The sequence below is a fragment of the Rhinolophus sinicus genome, chromosome 18 (assembly GCF_057876585.1).
Source record: "Rhinolophus sinicus isolate RSI-liver-muscle chromosome 18, RSI-T2T, whole genome shotgun sequence".
Classification (NCBI taxonomy): domain Eukaryota; kingdom Metazoa; phylum Chordata; class Mammalia; order Chiroptera; family Rhinolophidae; genus Rhinolophus; species Rhinolophus sinicus.
This window is the reverse complement of record NC_142518.1, coordinates 40,780,744-40,801,481: the sequence shown is the minus strand read 5'-3', so window position 1 is coordinate 40,801,481 and position 20,738 is coordinate 40,780,744. Positions and strand designations below refer to the sequence as shown.

The window sequence follows — 20,738 nt, the reverse complement described above, 5'->3', positions numbered from 1 at the left end:
AGGTTGAGAATGTTTTGACAAACCTTGTCATACTCGATCTACAGTTCTGACTTGGCCACTCTTCTTTTCTAGGTGTGGGAAGCTGCTGATGTATTGATCAAAGCCGCTCTTCCCTTGACAACGAGTGACACAAAAACTGTGTCAGAGTGGATCAGTCAGATGGCCACTCTGCCCCAGGCATCCAATTTGGCTACTAGAATCTTGCTTTTAACACTGCTTTTTGAGGTAAGATTTAGATCTTGTGGTCTCTCTGATTCATTCATGAGAATTATTGAACACCTATCATGTGAGACATTGAATAAGGTAGAGAACTGTGAGGCATGATCCGTGCATTTCATGAGCCCACAGTTTCTAATAGGCTGTAATACACATAATTAAGTACAAAATACAACGTTCTGTGCCACATGAATGGTATAAACAATTTTGTCTGAGTTCAGGGAGGGCATATGCACCACAGCTGGATTAATGAGACAGGCTTCTTGGAACAAGTGTTAATTGAATTGAGCCTTAGAGGATTTTGGGGTGGTCATTAAAAGAAGGTATTTAGAATGACTGTCATAGTTCTGTTGTGGAATACATATGGCCTCTCTGAGGATACGTTTAACTGGAAGCCAAAGCCTTGGGTAGGGGGTGAAAATTGGGTAACAGGCATCAGATAGAATCTCACTCTTCTTTTGTACCTGGTCACTTGGCAGATTTGAGGGGAAAAGAGTGCTTTGGGAAGGATATGTTCGTGTTCCAACCAACATAGGAATTAGGAGGCAATTGACCTTGAACAAAAGACTCTTCATTTATCATCATGTTTAATAGTAAAACCTGAACTTAATGGAGTAAAACCCTTCACAGCAACTTGGGAGATGAGTTCAATATATGTGTCAAACTATGTGTCTATAGTCCTGGGACTTTCCCTGTGGTGGAAATAGTAATTCTTATTATAGCACTTGTGAATAGGTTGCAGAGTACAGAATGCTGGGGTCCCCCGTCATATAATATAAAGAGAAAATTACTCATGAGTCCCCTCATTTTAAAAAATCACAAGTAACAATCTTGTATTTTCTTCTAGTCCTTTTTCTATGTACTTAGACAATTGGGTTCAGACTGCTTAGAAAGTTTTGTATTCTTTTTTGTCTGTATTATATTATGAATATTTTCCCATGTCATGTATGTATTATTCCATCTTTTGGACATCCCCTAGTTTAAGTAATTGCCTATTGTTAGACATTTAAATTACTTCCAGTGATTTCCTATTATAAGTAATTTCAGTGTAGTCCCTCTACAGGGAACCATTAAGTGGGTTGCTGTGTTTAATTATTCCATCTTCATTGAAAGATTATAAAGATTCTCTGTAAATCAAGCTTTTCAACTTCAATATAAGTAACACTATGTAGCCTAGATGACAATCCTTAACTATATTAATGATAACTGATAACAGTTTCCATATTAAGCTCATATTAATGTGCCAGGCACTGTATTGGGCACTTTGAATATATAGCTTCAATTACCACAATTACCCTGGGGGTAGAAATTATTGCCTTTGATCCATGAGAAAATGAAAGCCTGTGGAATTTAACTCATCTCAGATCACAGAATTGGTCCATGCAGAGGTGGAATTTGAATTCATCCATTCTGTTAGTGTTCACCCTGGTGATCTATACCATGCTAATCCTTGATACTTAGTAGAAGTTGATATGTTTTATTTTTTTCCCCTTTGATTCATTCATTAATCAGGAGTTGAAGCTACCTTGTGCTTGGGTGGTTGAATCTAGTGGCATCCTCAATGTCCTAATCAAACTCTTGGAAGTGGTTCAGCCCTGTTTACAAGCTGCCAAGGAACAAAAGGAGGTCCAGACCCCAAAGTGAGTAACCCTGTATTTCTCCTGGTTTTACTTCTATTTCCCTGGGACTTGGGCCCTCAAGCTTAGGGCCTGAATCGGGCACTTTACTGGAGCATGTATGGGGCAAATCTGGGGTACCTTTTTGTGGTTTGAAAATTGTGAGGTGCCTGATGAAGTTAAGTTTTCCCATGTTGTGTGTAGATTTCTGGCTTGCCCAAAGTAAATCATTTCTACTTTTGTAGGTGGATCACCCCAGTGTTGCTCCTAATTGATTTCTATGAAAAGACAGCCATCTCCTCAAAAAGGAGAGCCCAAATGACTAAGGTGCGTAAGACAGTGTATATGGTCGGCAGAACTGCTTAACTTCTTGAGACAAGAGTAGACAAGGAGAGAATATAGGGGAATAGTAAAGAATGTAAAGCTCTCTGATGAAGGCATAAATCTCCCAAGTGATATTAATAGCTACATTTCTCTTCTGAATGGGGTGTTGGAATTATTTTTTATGGAGCTTCTTGCTAAAGGGCCTAAGAACTTACTCTGGAAGTAAATGTTAAAGGAGTATCCAGAGGAGGAGTGGCTCTTCTTCTATGTAAAGGACTGAATGTACAGCTATTGCTCCAAAAGCAAGAGCTCCTTATACGAAGATTGCATATGCCACATTATTTATTTAGTACCTTCTCAGGAACAAGATTTGTTTCAGTATATCTAAAATAATGTTCCCCTTTTGTAGAAAACAGTTGGAAACAAAAGGAAAACAGAGGATCGCAGGACAAGCTGTGGAGAGGCTCAGGAATATGAGGCTTAATATGTACAAAACCTCTCTTGGTTCTCAAAGTATATCAAATGTTCAGTATATTTCTTTTTCCTGGGTTAGCTTTAGCAGTGAACACTGATGAAGTGAATGTTTCTTCTAAGAACCAACGTTGTAGAAAATAGAAAGAAACTTTGTGCTCTTATGTTTAGTACTTACAGTCCAACAACAACAACTGGCGCTGGTTTGATGACCGCTCTGGACGTTGGTGTAGTTACAGTGCGAGCAACAACAGCACTATTGATTCTGCCTGGAAATCTGGAGAGACAAGTGTTCGTTTCACCGCAGGCCGAAGAAGATACACTGTCCAGTTCACTACAATGGTTCAGGTACATGAAGTGTTCAGTCAAGGATTAGGGAGGGGTTACAGGATGGTGTCTGTCTCCGCTTCTGGAAGGTTTGCAGTTCGTTATAGGGCCTTGTATATTCCACTTTCCTTCTGGGAACCTTCAGGCTTTCTCTCTGTAAATAATAGGGGTGGGATAAACTGCCAGAGTTCCTTTCTGTTGCAGCATTTTGTCTGAGAGTTCCAACACCCTCCCGCACCCATAGTTCCTTTTTTGGTAGAGATATTTCTGGTGGCTTGAATTCCTAGGTGAATGAAGAAACAGGGAACCGGCGCCCTGTGATGCTGACTCTCCTGAGGGTACCACGGATGAATAAAAACTCTAAAAACAGCAATGGACAGGAACTAGAGAAGACACTGGAAGAAAGCAAAGAAATGGATATCAAACGTAAAGAAAATAAAGCCAATGGTATGGACTTTTAGTTTTGTGTCATTCAAGGAAGCTAGTGTGCCTTTATGGTTTAAGTTCTGGCCAATTTCATTGAGTGATTTTTTTTATCAATCAGATTAGTTGGTGATTTAAAGATGCACAGTCCTTTTTATATGGCTTTTCATCTGGTCTTAGAATTGGTGTTTGGTATGTTTCTCTTTATGGGATCCAAGCTTGACTGGTTACTTAGGAAAGAGAGGTGTGGGAGGAAATGTCAAGCTAAACTGTCTGAACTCTTACTTTCTTCCCATTTGTAGATACCCCCTTGGCCCTGGAGAGTACAAATACTGAAAAGGAGACAAGCCTGGAAGAAACAAAAATTGGGGAGATCCTGATCCAGGGCCTGACAGAGGATATGGTGACTGTTTTAATCAGGGCGTGCGTGAGCATGCTAGGAGTCCCTGTGGACCCAGACACTTTGCATGCCACCCTCCGCCTCTGCCTGAGGCTCACCCGAGACCACAAATATGCCATGATGTTTGCAGAGTTGAAGAGTACCCGCATGATCTTGAATTTGACCCAGAGCTCAGGCTTCAATGGGTTTACTCCCCTGGTCACCCTTCTCTTAAGACACATCATTGAGGACCCCTGTACCCTCCGTCACACTATGGAAAAGGTGAGTCTTTTTCTTTGTCAGATGCTGGTTTAGCTTTGCATAATTTTTTTTCTCCTTGGTCTCAGAACAGATAGACTTCTAGTTCTTAGGGTCTATAGCTAGATGTATAGGCTATATTCCCTGCCCAGCAAAATTTCCCAGCTGTATGCTCGTGTGCTGCTTAGATATGGTAGATTATCCCAGTGAATGACAATGAAAAAGAACTAGAAAATACATTTTCTACTCTTAAATTTACTATAGTAATAGCTCTTAACTAGTAAGTCCTCTCTGGCAATATATGTTTCTTGAACCAAAAACTGTTAGTAAGGAACTGGGATACCTTCTATCAAATTCATATCTTAAAGATCATTCCTTTGTAGGATTACTTTCTCATGTGTTCACCCAAGAGCCTATTTTCCAAACATTGTGTTTTGGAGTTATAAAAGTAGTAAAGTTTTTGGACTGTTTATGATAAGCCAGACACTGTGATAAGCTTTTTATAAATACCCGTTGTGCAGATCACAAAACTGAGGCTTACATGTTTATTTCAGGAACATATAAAGCAGTGGAAGATGTAACAAAAGTATTAGGTTGGTGCAAAAGTAATTGCAGTTTAAAAGGTTAAAAATCATTGCAAAAACCCCAATTCCTTTTGTGCCAACCTAATAATTAGAAAAAAATGAAAACATTTATAGCACCAACAGAGGGGTGAGGGGCAAATGTCTTGCTAGTGAGGCATTTCCTCCTAGGTATTTTCACAAAATTCTCTTTCCTCCTGTTCTTTGTCAGCAGTCATCATGTGAATGTTAGTAGACTTCACTTTTTCTCTCTTAGGACATTGTGTCCCACATTTATAAATAATGTTCCAATGTGCATTTTTGTGCATAGCTTTGTAACATTTAAGATTATTTAAAGGTGGTACCATTTCATACTTCTGTATGTGTAAGAGTGTACATCTCACATTCTTCAGATAGTTCTTTTTCACCCAGCCTATTTGATTTCACTTGACTTGAGCAAAATCAAAAGGAGAGCTGTCAAAGGCGGCATGTGCACTGCATTAATCCAAGGTCAGGAGACAGCCCAACAAGGCAGAAACGACTATGTATAGACAGCATTCTAGCTTTAAAACAGAATAGTTAAAATATTTAAAGTTTATACAACTTAAAAAATGCTAGGAAAAATACAGGTTCTTGTTGGATGAGAGAAAACTTTCTGAGCTTAAAGGAAATTATATCTGGGGTGTTGGGAGCAAAAGAAGTTCAGTGGCAATTTTAACGTACCAAGTTGGCAAAATGTAAATGCTTGATAATATCCATTGCAGGTACGGTTGTGGAGAACCAGGCATACTCTTACTTTTGGTAGGAGTGGAAATTGGTGCAGCCACATTGGAGGGCAATTTGGTACTGTCAGTTTAAGATATCCTTTAACCTAGAAATTCTATGGCTAAGAATTTATAACTAAATTTATGCCAAGGTACATATACAAGAATGTTCACTGTAGAATTGCTTGTAATATCAAGAAACTAGAGGTCTAATGTCCAGCAGAGATCTGAATAAATAAATTATGACACATTTTTTATAGCGAAGTTACACTTTTTTGTATTTAAAAAATGAGTTGTTTAATTGCAGCCTGACAGGCAAGATACAGGGATTAATATGCTGAACTAAAGAGAGCATGACTGATGTGGTTAAGAAAAGCATTAAGATTCCAAAAGATGTTTATCTTTGTGAACATAGTTCACGAAGGAATAGATATTAGAAGATACAATGGAGTTGTTTTCTTTATGCTTTTCTGTATTTTCCATGATTGATGAGTCATTTTATGAGAAGAGCAAAACCATGATGATATCTAAGCCCTGTGGTATCAAAGCAAACAATCCGTAAATAGTTTGATATCTCCTGTGGCTATCATTATCTGAAACTGATGATTGGGTATGAAAATGTTTAATTTTGTGCTTATACAGTAAGTGGATATCAATATTATGTATTTTTAGAGTTTGAGCCATTCTGGTTTAAAATTAGGAAAGCGTTTGGGAAGGCTGGGAGCTAGCACTTAAATGTGGGAGCCATAATCTGGATGAATGATCAGTGTGGTCTAGATACATTTTCCAATTTCTCTGAAGATCATATGCCATCTGGTCTAATAATTGATAGTTTGGGGATATGCTGAATGCTGTAACTTTTATAAGCCATGTTTTTGAATCGGGAAGGGACAAGACTTGAAAGACCAAGTATATTTTTCTCCCCAAAATCTAAAGCTGTCATCTACTGTCTTGAGACAGAGCTTGGTTAGTATTTTAATCCTTGGAAACTCTTCCTTGAATGTGATTGTATTTTTTTGAAAGTGGTCATTAATCAGCAGTGTTTCTCCCTTTCTTTACTAGGTTGTTCGCTCAGCAGCTACAAGTGGAGCTGGTAGCACTACTTCTGGTGTTGTATCTGGCAGCCTCGGCTCTCGGGAGATCAACTACATCCTTCGTGTCCTTGGGCCAGCCGCATGCCGCAATCCAGATATTTTCACAGAAGTGGCCAACTGCTGTATCCGCATTGCCCTTCCAGCCCCCCGAGGCTCAGGAACTGGTGAGTTTCCCCTTCTCCTGGCTTTGGAGACATTGAAGTCTGTGGCCTCGTATAACTCCAAAGATTTTCTGTGGAGAGATTTGTAACTTGGGAAGCCTCCTAAGGCAAGCATTGGGACATTGGCTGTTTGATCATGTGGGTCAATTCAGAGGTACTTCAACAGCTTCTCTGGTCCTTGCCCTGTGGTAATCCCTGCGTGAGATACCAAGGACTCATTCAGTCTAGTCCTTGCCTTCAAAGAACTCATCTTAGTGTGGCAACAGGGCAACAGATAGAGTGATAATTGAGGAACAAATGGACGTAAGACTTGTGATACAGTATGGAGTATAGAGTATCATCGGTATATTATTGCCAAAAATGTTTGGCCTAAATTTAATTATGAGGAAACATAAATAGTGAGACATTGTGAGGCCAAGAAAACTAGCCTAGACTCTTCAAAAATATTAATGTCATGAAAGAGAAAAATGCAAGGATCTCCTAGATAAAAGGAGACTAGAGAGAAATAACCACCAACAAACTTGATGGGATTCTGGATCCAGGTAAAGGAGATTGGGAGGAATTTGAATACCGTATTTCCTCGAAAATAAGACGTAGCTGGACAATCAGCTCTAATGCATCTTTTGGAGCAAAAATTAGTATGAGACACGGTATGTTGTATTATATTTATTATATTATACTTGGTATTATATTATGTTATTTTAATATAAGACCCGGTCTTATTTTACTATAATTTTTGCTCTAAAAGACGCATTAGAGCTGATTGTCCGGCTATGTCTTATTTTCGGGGAAACACAGTACTGACTATGTGTTAGATAATATAGTTGAATCTGTTTTAAATTTCTTGGATGTTGTAGTGATATTGTGGTTATATATAAAAATATCCTTGATCTTAGGAGGTGCAGGTAGACGTATTTAGAGGCAGACAAATGGTGAGTCTAGATGAGATGTATAGGGGTATTTATTTGCTAACCTTTCGATGTTTCTGTAGGGTTGTTTTATATATACATACACATATACATATGCACATACACATAAAGACAGGAGGAGGGCTAATTATTTTGAGAGCCTCAGCTATGTACCTGACCCTGTGCTGGGCATGTATGGTCTCATTTAATCCTCAAATTTCAAGAATGAGAAAATTGAGGTTTGTTGAAAGTAATTTGGCCATCATCCTATAATAGAACAGGATTTTAAAACCAAGTCTATTCAACTTTAAAGCTTGTACACTTTACCATTTGGTACAGCATCTGTATTAAATCCTGTGGGGTTTAGGGAAAGTAAATGCCAGATTTTCTGGTAGGCTACTTGAACATGCTTTGGAAATGGCTTCCTGTCCCAAGCTTGTATATTATGTAAGCCCCCTTCTAAGTCCTTATCCGTAACCAAATGTAGGTACCAGTTCACTATTGACTGATTTTTCTGTCTCACTTTGGCTTAGCTTCAGATGATGAATTTGAGAATCTTAGAATTAAAGGCCCTAATGCTGTACAGCTGGTAAAGACAACCCCTTTGAAGCCCTCGCCTCTGCCTGTCATTCCTGATACTATCAAGGAAGTGATCTACGATATGCTGAATGCCCTGGCTGCATACCATGCTCCAGAGGAAGGTATGTAGCTAGCTCACCTCAGGAGGCTGGGCACTTTCCTGGGTCATTTCAACCAGCTCATGGCTTAGTGAGCGCTCATTGTGCCCACGCTCCGGGAATCAAGATGAGTAAGATACATAGCACCCTTCTTTAAAGAAGCTAATAGTCATATATAGTGTGACAGATGCCAAGGTAGTGGTGAGTCCTAAACATAACACCTGACCTGGTGGGGATGGGGCCTGTAGGGAAGTTTCTTAAGATAAGTGTTTTCTGAAGGAAGTGTTGAATGATAAGAATGAAGAGGTTTGAGAATACATCCCATACAGAGGAGGAAATGAATAATGATTAAGAAGGCGATAATAGCATCTTGTTAGCAGGTTTAAAATAAAATACCATGAAGTCTCTAATGTTTTCACTCTCAGACAAAACATCGTTATTGCCCAAAGAGCTGGAAAGAATATTAGAAGGTGTGGCTAGGCTTCCTGACCTTTGAGACCACCATCCCAGTCCATCTTTATTCTTAGTTAAGGTGCTACTTGTAAGTGCTGAGAAAGTCGTGAATGAATAGATTGAATCCCAAGGTTCCATTCCAGTAAGATCCTTCTGGCTCTTGTTCGGGGCATGTAGGTCCCACCGGATTGCCCAAAATGGATAAATACTGCTTTTTGATAAGTCAAGAGTGTGAGTCTTTACTTTCATGCATTTCATCCATACAGCACTCTGATCCATACAGAGCTCCTACCTTTTCCTACAACCACAGAAACTTTACACCACTATATCTTGCCCCCCCAAATGATTTTGCTATAGCAACCATTTATTGACCCGCCCACTGCATTAGGCATAATACCAAGTATGTTCATTTAAGTTTAGTAGTGACAGCCAAGGAAAGTGAGGAGACTACTTAAGTTACTTAAAATTGCCTCTGGTCACAAAACTAGTTAGTAATAGAATGAGGCTTTCAACCATGCCCTCTTGGTTAATATTGCCGGTCCTCAAATATCGTCATTTCCTTACAGGGTTGATGAGAGAGATGCCTTAGGAACTTTATTCTTGTCTGTATGAATTAGCCTGTGGTAAAATTGGTTTTATTGTACATCATTTTCACTTAAAGTCGCAAAACCTATTGACAATGTTAAGTGAGGACTTAAGGGTAGTACATTGCTCCTCATTCTTAAAAAGCCCAGCAGTGTCACTATGTACACAGTCATAGCAACTTGGAGTGAAATTGTCTAGGCTACCAAATAGGCATTAACATTGCACATTTACAAGAGTTTTGTTTTGTTCTGCTTTTCTAGCAGACAAATCTGATCCTAAACCTGGGGTGATGACCCAAGAGGTTGGCCAGCTCCTGCAAGACATGGGCGATGATGTGTATCAGCAGTACCGGTCACTTACTCGTCAGAGCAGTGACTTCGATGCACAGTCCGGTTTTTCCATTAATGTAGGTGAATTACAACCTCCTATCTTCCTCCTCCCTTTCGATTCTTGTGTGTTCTCAGTATTTAGGGTTATGCCATGGAAATTTCAAACATAGTAATTTTGATATATTTATAAATCATATGTTACCAAAAAATGAAGACAAAAATTGAGGTGTCCCTGGGAATTTCTTTTCTCTCCTTAGGTTGAAAATGTTTCCTTAACTCATTTTTCATTCTCCTCTTCCCCTGTCCCTTCCCCCCAATCTCACAGTCACTGTTTATAATGATGGCTTCCCACAGATTATAGTATGGGGGGGGTGCGGGGGGTGATTCAAAGATCGGCCAAAGAGAATCTGTAGCATTCACAACCAGTACCCTGGGAAGGCGTCCTGCCATTTGGGGACAGCAGTTTTTAAAAATAATAATGGCTCAGGAGTTTTCTTCTTCCATAGAGTCAGGTCTTTGCTGCAGATGGTGCATCTGCTGAGACTTCCACATCTGGGACATCCCAAGGAGAAGGTAATGGTTTGCTTTCCTCCCTCTTTTGTTATGATTTCTTGAGGACAACTTGAGGAAACTGGGTGTCCTGGATAGGGGATAGGGGAATACAAACATAATGGTCAAGTGTACTTGTCTCAGGGTTGAGCTCAGTGTTTTGTAAATAAAGTATTTCTGTAAGCTAAAGTTAGTGGAATTGTGACTTAACTAACCCAGTAATGGTTGTCATGATGATATCCTTTAGTTCTGCTCTTTAAACCACCATATATGTTTCTTTCCATGGTTTCCACACTGGCTTATAGAGCTTTGGTGCCACTGACCCTATTCTAGTTGTAAGCTTTGCATGGCGGATTCTTGCCTTCTAGCGGTGTCAGCAGACCCCATTGGCTACTCACCAAAAATTAGAGAAATGTCATGTGGAAGCAATTCTAATGAGACCGTTCAGGAGCTTCTTCTCCTTGGATACGAAAGATCTTTGAGATCTAATTTAGGAGACATTATACTTAATATCATACTAGTTCCTGGAGATAAGTCAAAAAGGCTATTAGTAAGATATTGGTTAACTCATTTTCGTGGACTTACTGTATCATGTGGGTAATGGCAATATCATTCAAGGGAAGCATCGGTGCCCACTACGTGGCAGACTATAGTAGACACCAAAATGAATCAGATTCATTCCTTGCAGTTAAAGAATTTTGTCTAGTGAGGGAAACCTGCAGCCGTTATAATACAAGGTAAGTGCTAGAATGGAGGCGTGCTGAGATAAGGTATAGTGGGTACGTGATATGTTAATATCTCAGTATGCCTGCATGAGACAGGAAAGCACTTATAGAGGAGGTCAGCATTTTAGCTGAGCCAGATAAGTAAATGTGTGCCAGGCAGACATGTGGGAAGGAAGAGGTGAAAGAGTACACAAGGCATGTTTGGAGAACTATTAGTACAGTATTTCTGGGGCATAAAATGATACACAAGAGGAGGGAAGTGGCAGAAGATATGTGAGCAGTTGGGCAAAGCCTCTCTGATGTACTGTGTCCACAGACCAGGTCTAAGACCTGGGTCATCCTACCTGTCTGTCTTTCCACTGCAGTATGAAGAGGGCATTCAATTTGTACCAATGGCCTTAAAGTGGAGAAGTGGTATTCTTTCTACCTAAGGCTTGATTTTTGCCAGTACTCCAGTGTGCAATTGAACCAGTGTTTCAACTCCAGTGGAATTGAACAAGTGGCTCTTTCTCAACAGCTTCAACTCCAGAGGAGTCTCGGGATGGGAAGAAAGATAAAGAAGGGGACCGGGCCTCTGAGGAAGGCAAGCAGAAAGGCAAGGGCAGCAAACCTCTAATGCCCACCTCCACTATTCTTCGTCTTCTGGCAGAGTTGGTTAGGTCCTATGTTGGTATTGCTACTCTGATTGCCAACTACAGCTACACTGTGGGCCAGTCTGAGCTGATCAAAGAGGTAATATTTTCAACTTCTGCTTAAGGTTTTATACTGTCGTCATTTGGATACCTGCTATGTGTTGGATGCTTTGCTAGGAACCCATGCATGCTAGCCCAGTGATGAGAGAGGCAGAGGCCTAAGACACATTAAAGAGCTAGGCCTTTTTCCCATGATGTGGAGCCATCAGGCTCATTGCAGGGGGTGAGTTGATGCAATTTGTAGAACATTGCGTGGTATGCAGTGTTGAGACTGCAAAAGGCAAGACTGGAATCAGAGACCAGTTAGGAATCTGATCTAGTAATCTAGGTAATACAGGACCTTGGTGAAATTGTGGGAGGAGAAGTGGAATGGGTTAGTTGAAGAGATGTTTTAAAGGTAGAAGTGGACAAGAATTGGATTGGGAGGATGAAGGCGAAAGAAATCAAGGACTCAGATGTTTTAGGGATTTTTCTTATTATTCCTTTTACTTTAGAAGACGAAGCGATTTGAAAAGCAATTGGAATTTGAGAGGTTTCTGTGGGTCACCTAAGTAAAGGTGTCTAGGGGACAGTAGAATGAACGAAATACGTAAGAATGTCAGTATTTGTCTTCCAGATGTACTCACACCTGTGAAAAAACACCAGATGTGGTATCAGTACTGGTAATAAAGAATATAAGAAAAGCCTAAATGTCTATCAGTAGAGCTATGGGAAAGAATGAAGTCGTATTTTATATGTCCTGATATATTGGGTTGGTGCAAAAGTAATTGCGGTTTTTGCAATTATTTTCAACCTGTTGAACCGCAATTGCTTTTGCACCAACCTAATAGCATTATCTTCAGGTTAGATTTTTCAAGTGAGGAGGCACCTTTAAGAAACTGTCATGTTCCCATATATGTAAAAGGGAAGCCCAAGGAGGTTTTTCTCATAAAGGGGACCTTGTTTGGGGGTCACAGTAATTTTATGGTTGCTAAGTACTAAAGAGCCTGATAGTGGAGTACAAGCAATAATGTTGGCAGGCAAAGAATCCATGAAAGCAGCTGCTATTTTTTAAGCTATTTTTACTTTTAATTCAAGTTTTTAAAGCATATAAGAATACACAGTCTTAAGTGATTTCGTCAGTTGGTCTTGGATAACCACAACCCAAATGAAATAAAACATTACAAACTCCACAAAAGCTTCCCCCCTCCTGCCTTTGTGCATCTCCCCTTCCACGTTAAGCTTCCATAAGGTCACCATTATCTTGAGTTCTGTTGTAAATTGGTTTTGTGTTTTATACAAACGGAATCTTACAGTATGTACTCCTTTGTGTCTGGCTTCTTTTGCTTAACGTGTTTGTAAGATTCATTTTTGTGTGTAGTTGTAGTTTGTTTTCATTGTTGTATAGAATTCCATTGTGTGACTGTAACAATCTTTTTATCCATTCTAATGCTAATAAGCAATTCGGTAGTTTTCCATTTGGAGGTTTTAAAAGCGCTGCTGCATTCTTGTACATGCCTAGGTGAACATATGTGTGTCTTAGTGAGCATTTCTGTTGGGTGATATATGCCTAGGAGTAGACTTGCTGGTGTGTTCAGCTTTAGCAAATGGTACCAAAAGTTTTCCAGAGTGGTTGTGTCAATTTATATTATCACCAGCGTAGGATATAGGAGTTCCGGTTGTGTACCTCCTTGCTGTCCCTAGTATTTTTCCTAGCCATTCTAGCAGGTTTGTGGTGGTATTGCGTTATGGTTAAAATTTCCCTGTCTTTATTGGCCATTTGTATACTCTCTTGTGCAGTGTCCAAGTCTTTTATTCTTGTTTTCTATTGAGTTCTTCATGTATTCTGGATATAAATCCTTTGTGGAGTATATGTATTAAATATACATTAGACGTTTATTTCAAAGCTTTTACTCATTTATGCCAGTTGTAGTTACGGTTTGTAATAGTATTACTTGGGAAATAAGAATTGCAAATTTATTAAGTATCTGATTGATATGTGTCACGTGACCCACTGGGTCTGGGTTCTCATAGGTGCTTACAAATACCCTGTCTCCCCGAAAATAAAACCTAGCTGGACAATTAGCTCTAATGCATTTTTTGGAGCAAAAATTAATATAAGACCCTGTCTGTTCTATTCTATTCTGTCAGACTGGGTCTTAATATAAATTTTTGCTCCAAAAGACATATTAGAGCTGATTTGTCCGGCTAGGTCTTATTTTTGGGAGAACACGGTATCTTATAATCCTCACCTCAGCACTAAAAGGTTATTGGTGTTGTTCCCCTGAGTAGAGAAGACAGTTCAGAGAGGTCAATAACTTGCCCAAGGCCACACTTCAGAGTAGCAGGACTGGAGTTGGAACCCAGGTCTCTGATTCCAAATCCAGATCCTTTCTGCTTAGTCACACTGCTTTCCCAAATTACAAAGCTTTTTTCCAGTTTTTACTAAAGTCACATAACATTTACACTTTTATTCAGAAAACTGTTTTAACTTTTAATTTTATTCACTACTGGGAAGTTTTTAATTCTAATACCGTGTTTCTCTGAAAATAAGAGCCAGACAATCAGCTCTAACGCGTCTTTTGGAGCAAAAATTAATGTAAGACCCGGTATTATATTATATTTATTATGTTACGTTATATTAGACCGAGTCTTATATTAATTTTTGCTCCAAAAGACGCATTAGAGCTGATTGTTCGGCAAAGTCTTCTTTTCGGAGAAACACAGTAGTTGTCTTAACAAGGTTACCTTATGTAATTTCCCAAACTCTAGTATTTTTTTCCCCTCCCCCTCTCCCACTCCCAACTCCCATTCAAGCCGTTGTTCTCAGTCTAGTTGTGAAGGACACAGCTCCCTGGCCCATGTTGGTATTATGAGCCTTGCTCTCTAACGGGCTGAGACAGTTGGTCGCTCACGGCAGTTCAAGCCAGCTGACGGCTGCTCCCGCCAGCCCACCTCCAGGGAGAGCCGTTGTTCACAATCTTAGCTGTAAAGGGTGCACCTCGCTGGCCCATGTGGGAATCAAACCAGCAACCTCTGTGTTAGGAGCACAGCGCTCCAACCACCTGAGCCACCCAGCTGCCCCGTCTAGTATTCTTAACTGCATTTTTTTTAATTAAGGTAAAATTCGCGTGAAACTAAGCATTTGAAAGTGTACGGTTTAGTGGCATTTAGTACATTCAGTTGTGCAGCCATCATCTCTATCTAGTTCCAAAATCATTGGTGCGTTTTGATCCAAAATCTCTTTGAATGACAACAGAACTAAGGTTTCTTTCTAAGATAAGGAATTATCAGGGCACAAATCATCGTTAGAGAAAAGGTCTGGCTTAATTTCCTTCCCTGTTGTTGGGGTTTTGAGTTTTTTGCTTTTGTTTTTCTATTTTAAGTAACCCTGCTGTTAAATATTTTTGCATATCCATATCTGTGACTGTGCTCTTTCTCATTTAACCCCTGCCAGTTTCTAGCCCAGGGTTCTGGGCACATTGTAGATGTCAATAAGTACTCCAATTCAATTGAATACTGAAGGGATTATAACACTCAATTAGGAATCAAGATTTGAATACTTACCACTGACTAAGTTCTCTGTGCAAGCCACATTTCTTTGGGCCTCATATTAACCATCTGTAAGATGGGGAGAGTATTGTACTGCCTTAACTCTTACAGGTTTGCTGTAAACAGTTCTATTTAAATATCACACAAAAATATTTTAAGAAATGCCAAGTAACATCCAAATGAAAATGTATAAACTGTGTAGTAGGAAATGAATGGGATTTGGAAGCATAAAACCTGGATTTGCTACTCACTTAGCTGTACCTTTAAGCCTTGGCTTTTCTCATCTATGATATGGAGTTGATAATCACTGGCTGGGTGACTTCCAGGATCAACTCTGTGCGTATGTGTACCGCGTTGCTGTGCAAACGATACGGCATAATTGTGTTTGTGAGTAAATGGTCGTGATTAATGACTTTACAGGACTGCAGTGTGCTAGCTTTTGTTCTGGACCACCTCCTCCCACACACGCAGAGTGCAGAAGACAAGGACACGCCTGCCCTGGCCCGCCTGTTCCTCGCAAGCCTGGCTGCTGCAGGTAGTGGCACAGATGCCCAGGTGGCCCTTGTGAATGAAGTAAAAGCAGCCCTGGGACGGGCACTGGCTATGGCTGAGAGTACAGAGAAACATGCCAGGTAAAATCCATGCCTGACCTAGTGCTCATAACCAGTAGCAACCCCTTACTCCATTCTTGGCCCATGGGATTCCTTGCATTTGAACAAGAGTTCTAGTTATACCAGCACAGTACATTCTATGGTCCTCTCGAATAATTAAAACACCCAGAAGACTGGTTACATTTGGAGGAGGTGAGTAAACAGACTTAGAGAAAACAAAGGGACATTTTTGTTATATCTAGGGTCTTTAAGCAAGAGGTTGAGCAGGTTATTCCGTCTTACTTTTTAAATTACGTTTAAAGAAAATGAAGAATGCTGCCACCCACAGAGTGAGTTCTCGCCTATGTAGTTGTTACTTTGAGGATGGAACACAAAGGGCCCAGGAGGGTTATCTGAGGCAAGTTAGTGAGGACTTAGCCTAAGATGGGGCTGTGTTCACGTGATAGAAATGTCACGTTTCTCCCCCAGGCTTCAGGCAGTGATGTGTATCATCAGTACCATCATGGAGTCCTGCCCCTCCACCTCCAGCTTCTACAGCAGTGCCACGGCCAAGACCCAGCACAATGGCATGAACAACATCATTCGACTCTTCCTGAAGAAGGGACTGGTCAATGACCTGGCCAGGGTGCCTCACAGCCTGGACCTGTCCAGGTAAAAGCATTCCTGAGCGCTAGCCTCAGGCTTTTGCCCTCTCTTTAGTCATTCTGCTTACTTCTCCAGTTGCCTAATATTGCATGTTTTTTTGCAAGATGAGTAGTGAGCAGCCGGTTTGATAGGAAAGTTTGGGTGTAAGTGGCTTTTGGGTAGTATTGTGACTTATAAGCAAAGTACTTTCTCTTCTTTAGGCCTTAGTTTTCTCATTTGCTGCAAACTCAAGAGTTGGACTATATCACTAATTTTTTCTTGAAAGCTTCTCTACATTTAATTAAAAATAACCTTTTATTATAATGTTATGTATGTATCATAAGAATACAGATGAGCAAAAATAAAGTAGGCACCATATTCTTACCACCCAGATACCATTGTTATCTTACGGCATATCTTTCAGAGGTTTTCTTCACATACATAAATAATTATTTTTTTACTAAAGTATATATGCTGTTGTGTAACCTGGGGTGTGGTTGGGACTTTTTTGTTGCGTTTAGGTTTATTTTTGTTTTCAGTTAGTCTCTACCTTTCTTTGTAAATAAAGTTTCATCCTATCTAATACCCGGATTTATATTAAAAAATTTTTGTCCAAACTAAACCAATGGACCTTGCATTACTTATGGTTAGATCCTCTGCATCTCTGTTCTAACACAAGGCCTTAATTAATTTTTTAAATTTTCATTTTATTGCTGTTGTGCATGATACTAACTTGTTGAAGTGACCAGGCCTGCTGTCCTGCCAAGTGTTTCACCTTCTAGATGTGGTCCATTTGGTATCTTGCAACATAGTTTAACTTGTTCCTTTACTACCTATTTTCCAGAAACTTCTCATTAGAGCTAGAGACTTAATGGAGCAATTTAAACAATACTGGCTGGGATATATCATAGATTGATGTACATCTCATTTTATATCATGAGGAGACAAATCTATTCGAACTACCATTATTAATCATAAAATTGACCACTAGAGTAGAGTGGTAATCATCATTGTACTCTTACATTTTCCCCTTTCTTACTACAAAGTAATCTGTGTTAGTACTTGGGCACTGTACAAATGTCTGGTTCCCTATCAACCATGTACCTAATTAATGGTCTTAATACCAGTTGATAATCCTTGGCGTGCATCAGTTGATTTCTTTGGGGGTTATCAGTGACACCTTTCTAATTTCTATCATTCCTTCTACATTATTTAGCTGGCATTATTCTCTGATACAGCCCCAGTTCAAAAGGGAAAATCTAGTTATCCTGAAATAGCAGTTCCTACTGAAAAGGCAGAATAACAACTCAGTTTTTTCCCCTTAAGTCACCGGTTTTCAGAGTAAACTCAAAAATAGGTTAAATCACCACCTCAAATGTGAGTTTTCTCTGGCTTACTATTTTCTAAGTAGCATTATGGACTCATGAATTTTCGTTGATTGCATTATTTGGATCACTACAGTCATCATCCTTTTTTCATTACAACTTTGGTCCATTGGGCCTCTTCAAGCTGACGACTTTGTCCTTTTGATACAACCTCATGGATTTTTTAAAAAATGCTTAAAAATGTCACACTCACAGTAGGGTAATGAGCACCATATATCTCACCTAGACTAACCAGTGGTTACCTAGCATTCTGTCTTACTTGCTTTAGTTCCCCCCTGCTCTCCCCTTTTTGGGAGGTGAATGGCTTGAAATTTTTTGCTAACAATGTGGTGTTTAACCTCTGAATACTTCAGTATGTATCTCCTAAGAACAAGCATTTCCTTACATGGCTAGAATATCATCATTACATCTAAGAAATTTATCATTAATGTAATACTACTAAATGAATATTTCATATTCAGTTTTCCCCAATTATTCCAAGTGTATCTTTATAGCCTAGGGAAGAGTGTTTTGATCCAGGATCCAGTAAGCATCACTCATTGTGTTGGATTATTATGGGTCGCTTGGTGTGTGTTTTTGTGATACTTGACTGTTTTGAAGAATCCAGAAGGCCCAATGTCTTAGAGTAATATCCCATAATCTGGATTTGTCTAATGGCTTTTATTTTTCATTATTTTTTTTAAGCACATCATTTTTCCAATTTTAGTATATGTGCTGCCGAAGCGAGCACAAGCACATCATTTTTATTGGGGAATATTGGGGAACAGTGTGTTTTTCTAGGACCCATCAGCTCCAAGTCATTGGCCTTCCATCTGGTTGTGGAGGGTGCAGCTCAGCTCCAAGTCAAGTCACCGTTTTCAATCTTAGTTGCACGGGGCTCAGCCCACCATCCCATGTGGGAATTGAACCGGCAACCTTGTTGTTGAGAGCTCACGCTCTAACCAACTGAGCCATCCAGTTGCCCCACTGGCAGCTGAGCAGCAGCTCATTGTCTTCAGTCTCGTTGCAGAGGACGCAGCTCGCTGGCCCATGTGGGAATCGAACCAGCAACCCTATTGTTCAGAGCTCACGCTCTAACCAACTGAGCCATCCGGCCGCCCTAATTGCTTCCTTATGATTAGATTTAGGCTAAACTTTTTGGGCAAGAGTAGTACATAGGTGGCATTTGTCCTTCTCAGTGCATCACATCAGGAGACACATAATGCCAATTTGTCCATTTATTGGTGATGGTTAAGTTTAATCACATAGTTAAAGTTTAGCTTTCCCCTTTGTATTTAATAAGTTATCTGTTAGGTGATGCTTTGAGCGCATAGGAAGATCACGTGACTATCCTGTGCCCTGAAGAGTTTTAACTCAGTCGTTTTAACATTCATTGGTTATCCTTGTCTGGATTACTTATGTTGCTGGTTGCAAGTGCTGATTTTCTGATTCTCTCATTCCTGTGTATTAGCTGGCATTCTTTTATAATGAAGACCTCCTTCTACCTGCTTTTTTGTATCCCTGTGGCTACAGGTTCTTTTTATATTTAATTTGTTGTAACCTATTACTATCATTCTTTTTGATGCATAAATTTGGCCAGTAGTAACAACCCCATTAATTTTTTAAAGCCTTCTTACTTTTGAAAGCCTTCTAGCACAACATTATGTCCCAGGCTCACCTTGTAATCTCCATGCCCCTTTTTTGAGATCAGTTGTGCACTGGTGAGCCTTGTTTCCTTTTAGTGTGGATTTCTGTGCTCAGTCCATCTCTGTATCTTCCTTTATCTCAGTCCCAACATGGCCAACACAGTCAATGCTGCTCTGAAGCCTTTGGAAACCCTTTCCCGGATTGTGAACCAGCCCAGTAGCCTTTTTGGCAGCAAGAGTGCTTCTAACAAGAGCAAGTCTGAGCAGGATGCCCAAGGAGCTTCTCAGGATTCCAATAGCAACCAGCAGGACCCAGGTAGGGAATTAGAGCCAATGGGCTAGAAGGCTGGCCTGGTGGGTGTACTTATTTTGTGGGCATGGCATCACAACTGTTCTGGCTTGGTATTGTTTGCCTGGGAACTTGCTGACCTTCCAGAGATCTGTCATAGTAGCGTGGGAATCTGCCCCACAAAGAATTCCTTAAAATTGCAGCCTTGTTTGGCTATCCTCACACGTAGCCTTGTCTTTTCCTTTGTCACCCATTCATTTATTCTCTGAGAACTTGTAAACTTGCCCAGGGAAGGGACCTTATTGTCTTCATGCTTGCCTTGTGGTGTCCCACACATAGGCACCCTTTGATTATTTTGCTGGTTGGTTGACTGTTTCAGGCGAGCCTGGGGAAGCAGAAGTGCAGGAGGAGGATCATGATGTCACTCAGACAGAGGTGGCAGATGGGGATATCATGGATGGGGAGGCTGAAACCGACTCAGTGGTGATTGCTGGGCAGCCTGAGGTGCTCAGTTCACAAGAGATGCAGGTAGGGAGGCAGATCACCCAGGATACCCCTATTGCGGCGCTGAACCAAACCCCCAAGCAATGTGGGTGGGTGAGTACTTTAGATCCTTGCCTTGATGCTGTCTGCTTTGCGGAGGAGCACGGATGATATGCTTAGTAGATGCTTAGTAAATGAATTTAAATTGTATTAAATGAGGGGTGGGGGCAGGGTGCCATGTACTGTGAAATCGAATAGATCCCAACAAGAAAATGTAGGCCCAGGTGAAATGTTGATGTAGAAAGCTGGCTTGATCCCTTTGGGCCCAGTCTTTGATTTACTTGGCTCTGGTCATTAATGGAAGCTCCTTAGCATTACTGTTGTGCCTATAGCACCAGCTGCACTGGGGCATTCAAAGAGTCGTCTCCTAACAACCCTAAAGAAAACATTGTAATTTCTGGAGCTGGTAGCGGTGATAAGAAATGGAGTCTACAGTCCTAAGCTGATAGCTCTCAAAGAAATCGGCACGTATTCCTGGACAGTATAAAGACTAACCTGGTCTCAGATAACTGGGATGGACCCATTTGAAGGACAGTCTGAGTGTGGATTGGCAGCACGTGGTAGTTTCTGTGCTCTTAGCACCCAGTGTGTGGTATTTATATAACACCCTTTGTCACAC

The 20,738-nt window shown here is 40.3% G+C and overlaps 1 protein-coding gene across 28 annotated transcripts in view; it reads left to right on the top strand.

Moving 5' to 3' along the window:
- HUWE1 (HECT, UBA and WWE domain containing E3 ubiquitin protein ligase 1) overlaps positions 1-20,738 on the top strand; it is a 161,381-nt gene that overhangs the window by 114,303 nt on the left and 26,340 nt on the right. For 23 of the 28 annotated variants that reach the window (XM_074323887.2, XM_019718916.3, XM_088795038.1 and 20 more), the window contains 15 exons: positions 73-225; positions 1,729-1,856; positions 2,078-2,159; positions 2,799-2,975; positions 3,242-3,401; positions 3,680-4,038; positions 6,401-6,596; positions 8,035-8,202; positions 9,477-9,622; positions 10,052-10,118; positions 11,337-11,551; positions 15,463-15,674; positions 16,122-16,304; positions 19,431-19,603; positions 19,956-20,104. In XM_074323887.2, the coding sequence (XP_074179988.1) occupies positions 73-225; positions 1,729-1,856; positions 2,078-2,159; positions 2,799-2,975; positions 3,242-3,401; positions 3,680-4,038; positions 6,401-6,596; positions 8,035-8,202; positions 9,477-9,622; positions 10,052-10,118; positions 11,337-11,551; positions 15,463-15,674; positions 16,122-16,304; positions 19,431-19,603; positions 19,956-20,104 (2,568 nt within the window). The remainder of the gene's footprint in view (positions 1-72; positions 226-1,728; positions 1,857-2,077; positions 2,160-2,798; positions 2,976-3,241; positions 3,402-3,679; positions 4,039-6,400; positions 6,597-8,034; positions 8,203-9,476; positions 9,623-10,051; positions 10,119-11,336; positions 11,552-15,462; positions 15,675-16,121; positions 16,305-19,430; positions 19,604-19,955; positions 20,105-20,738) is intronic. The other 5 variants (XM_088795037.1, XM_088795035.1, XM_088795033.1 and 2 more) reach the window with 1 other exon arrangement.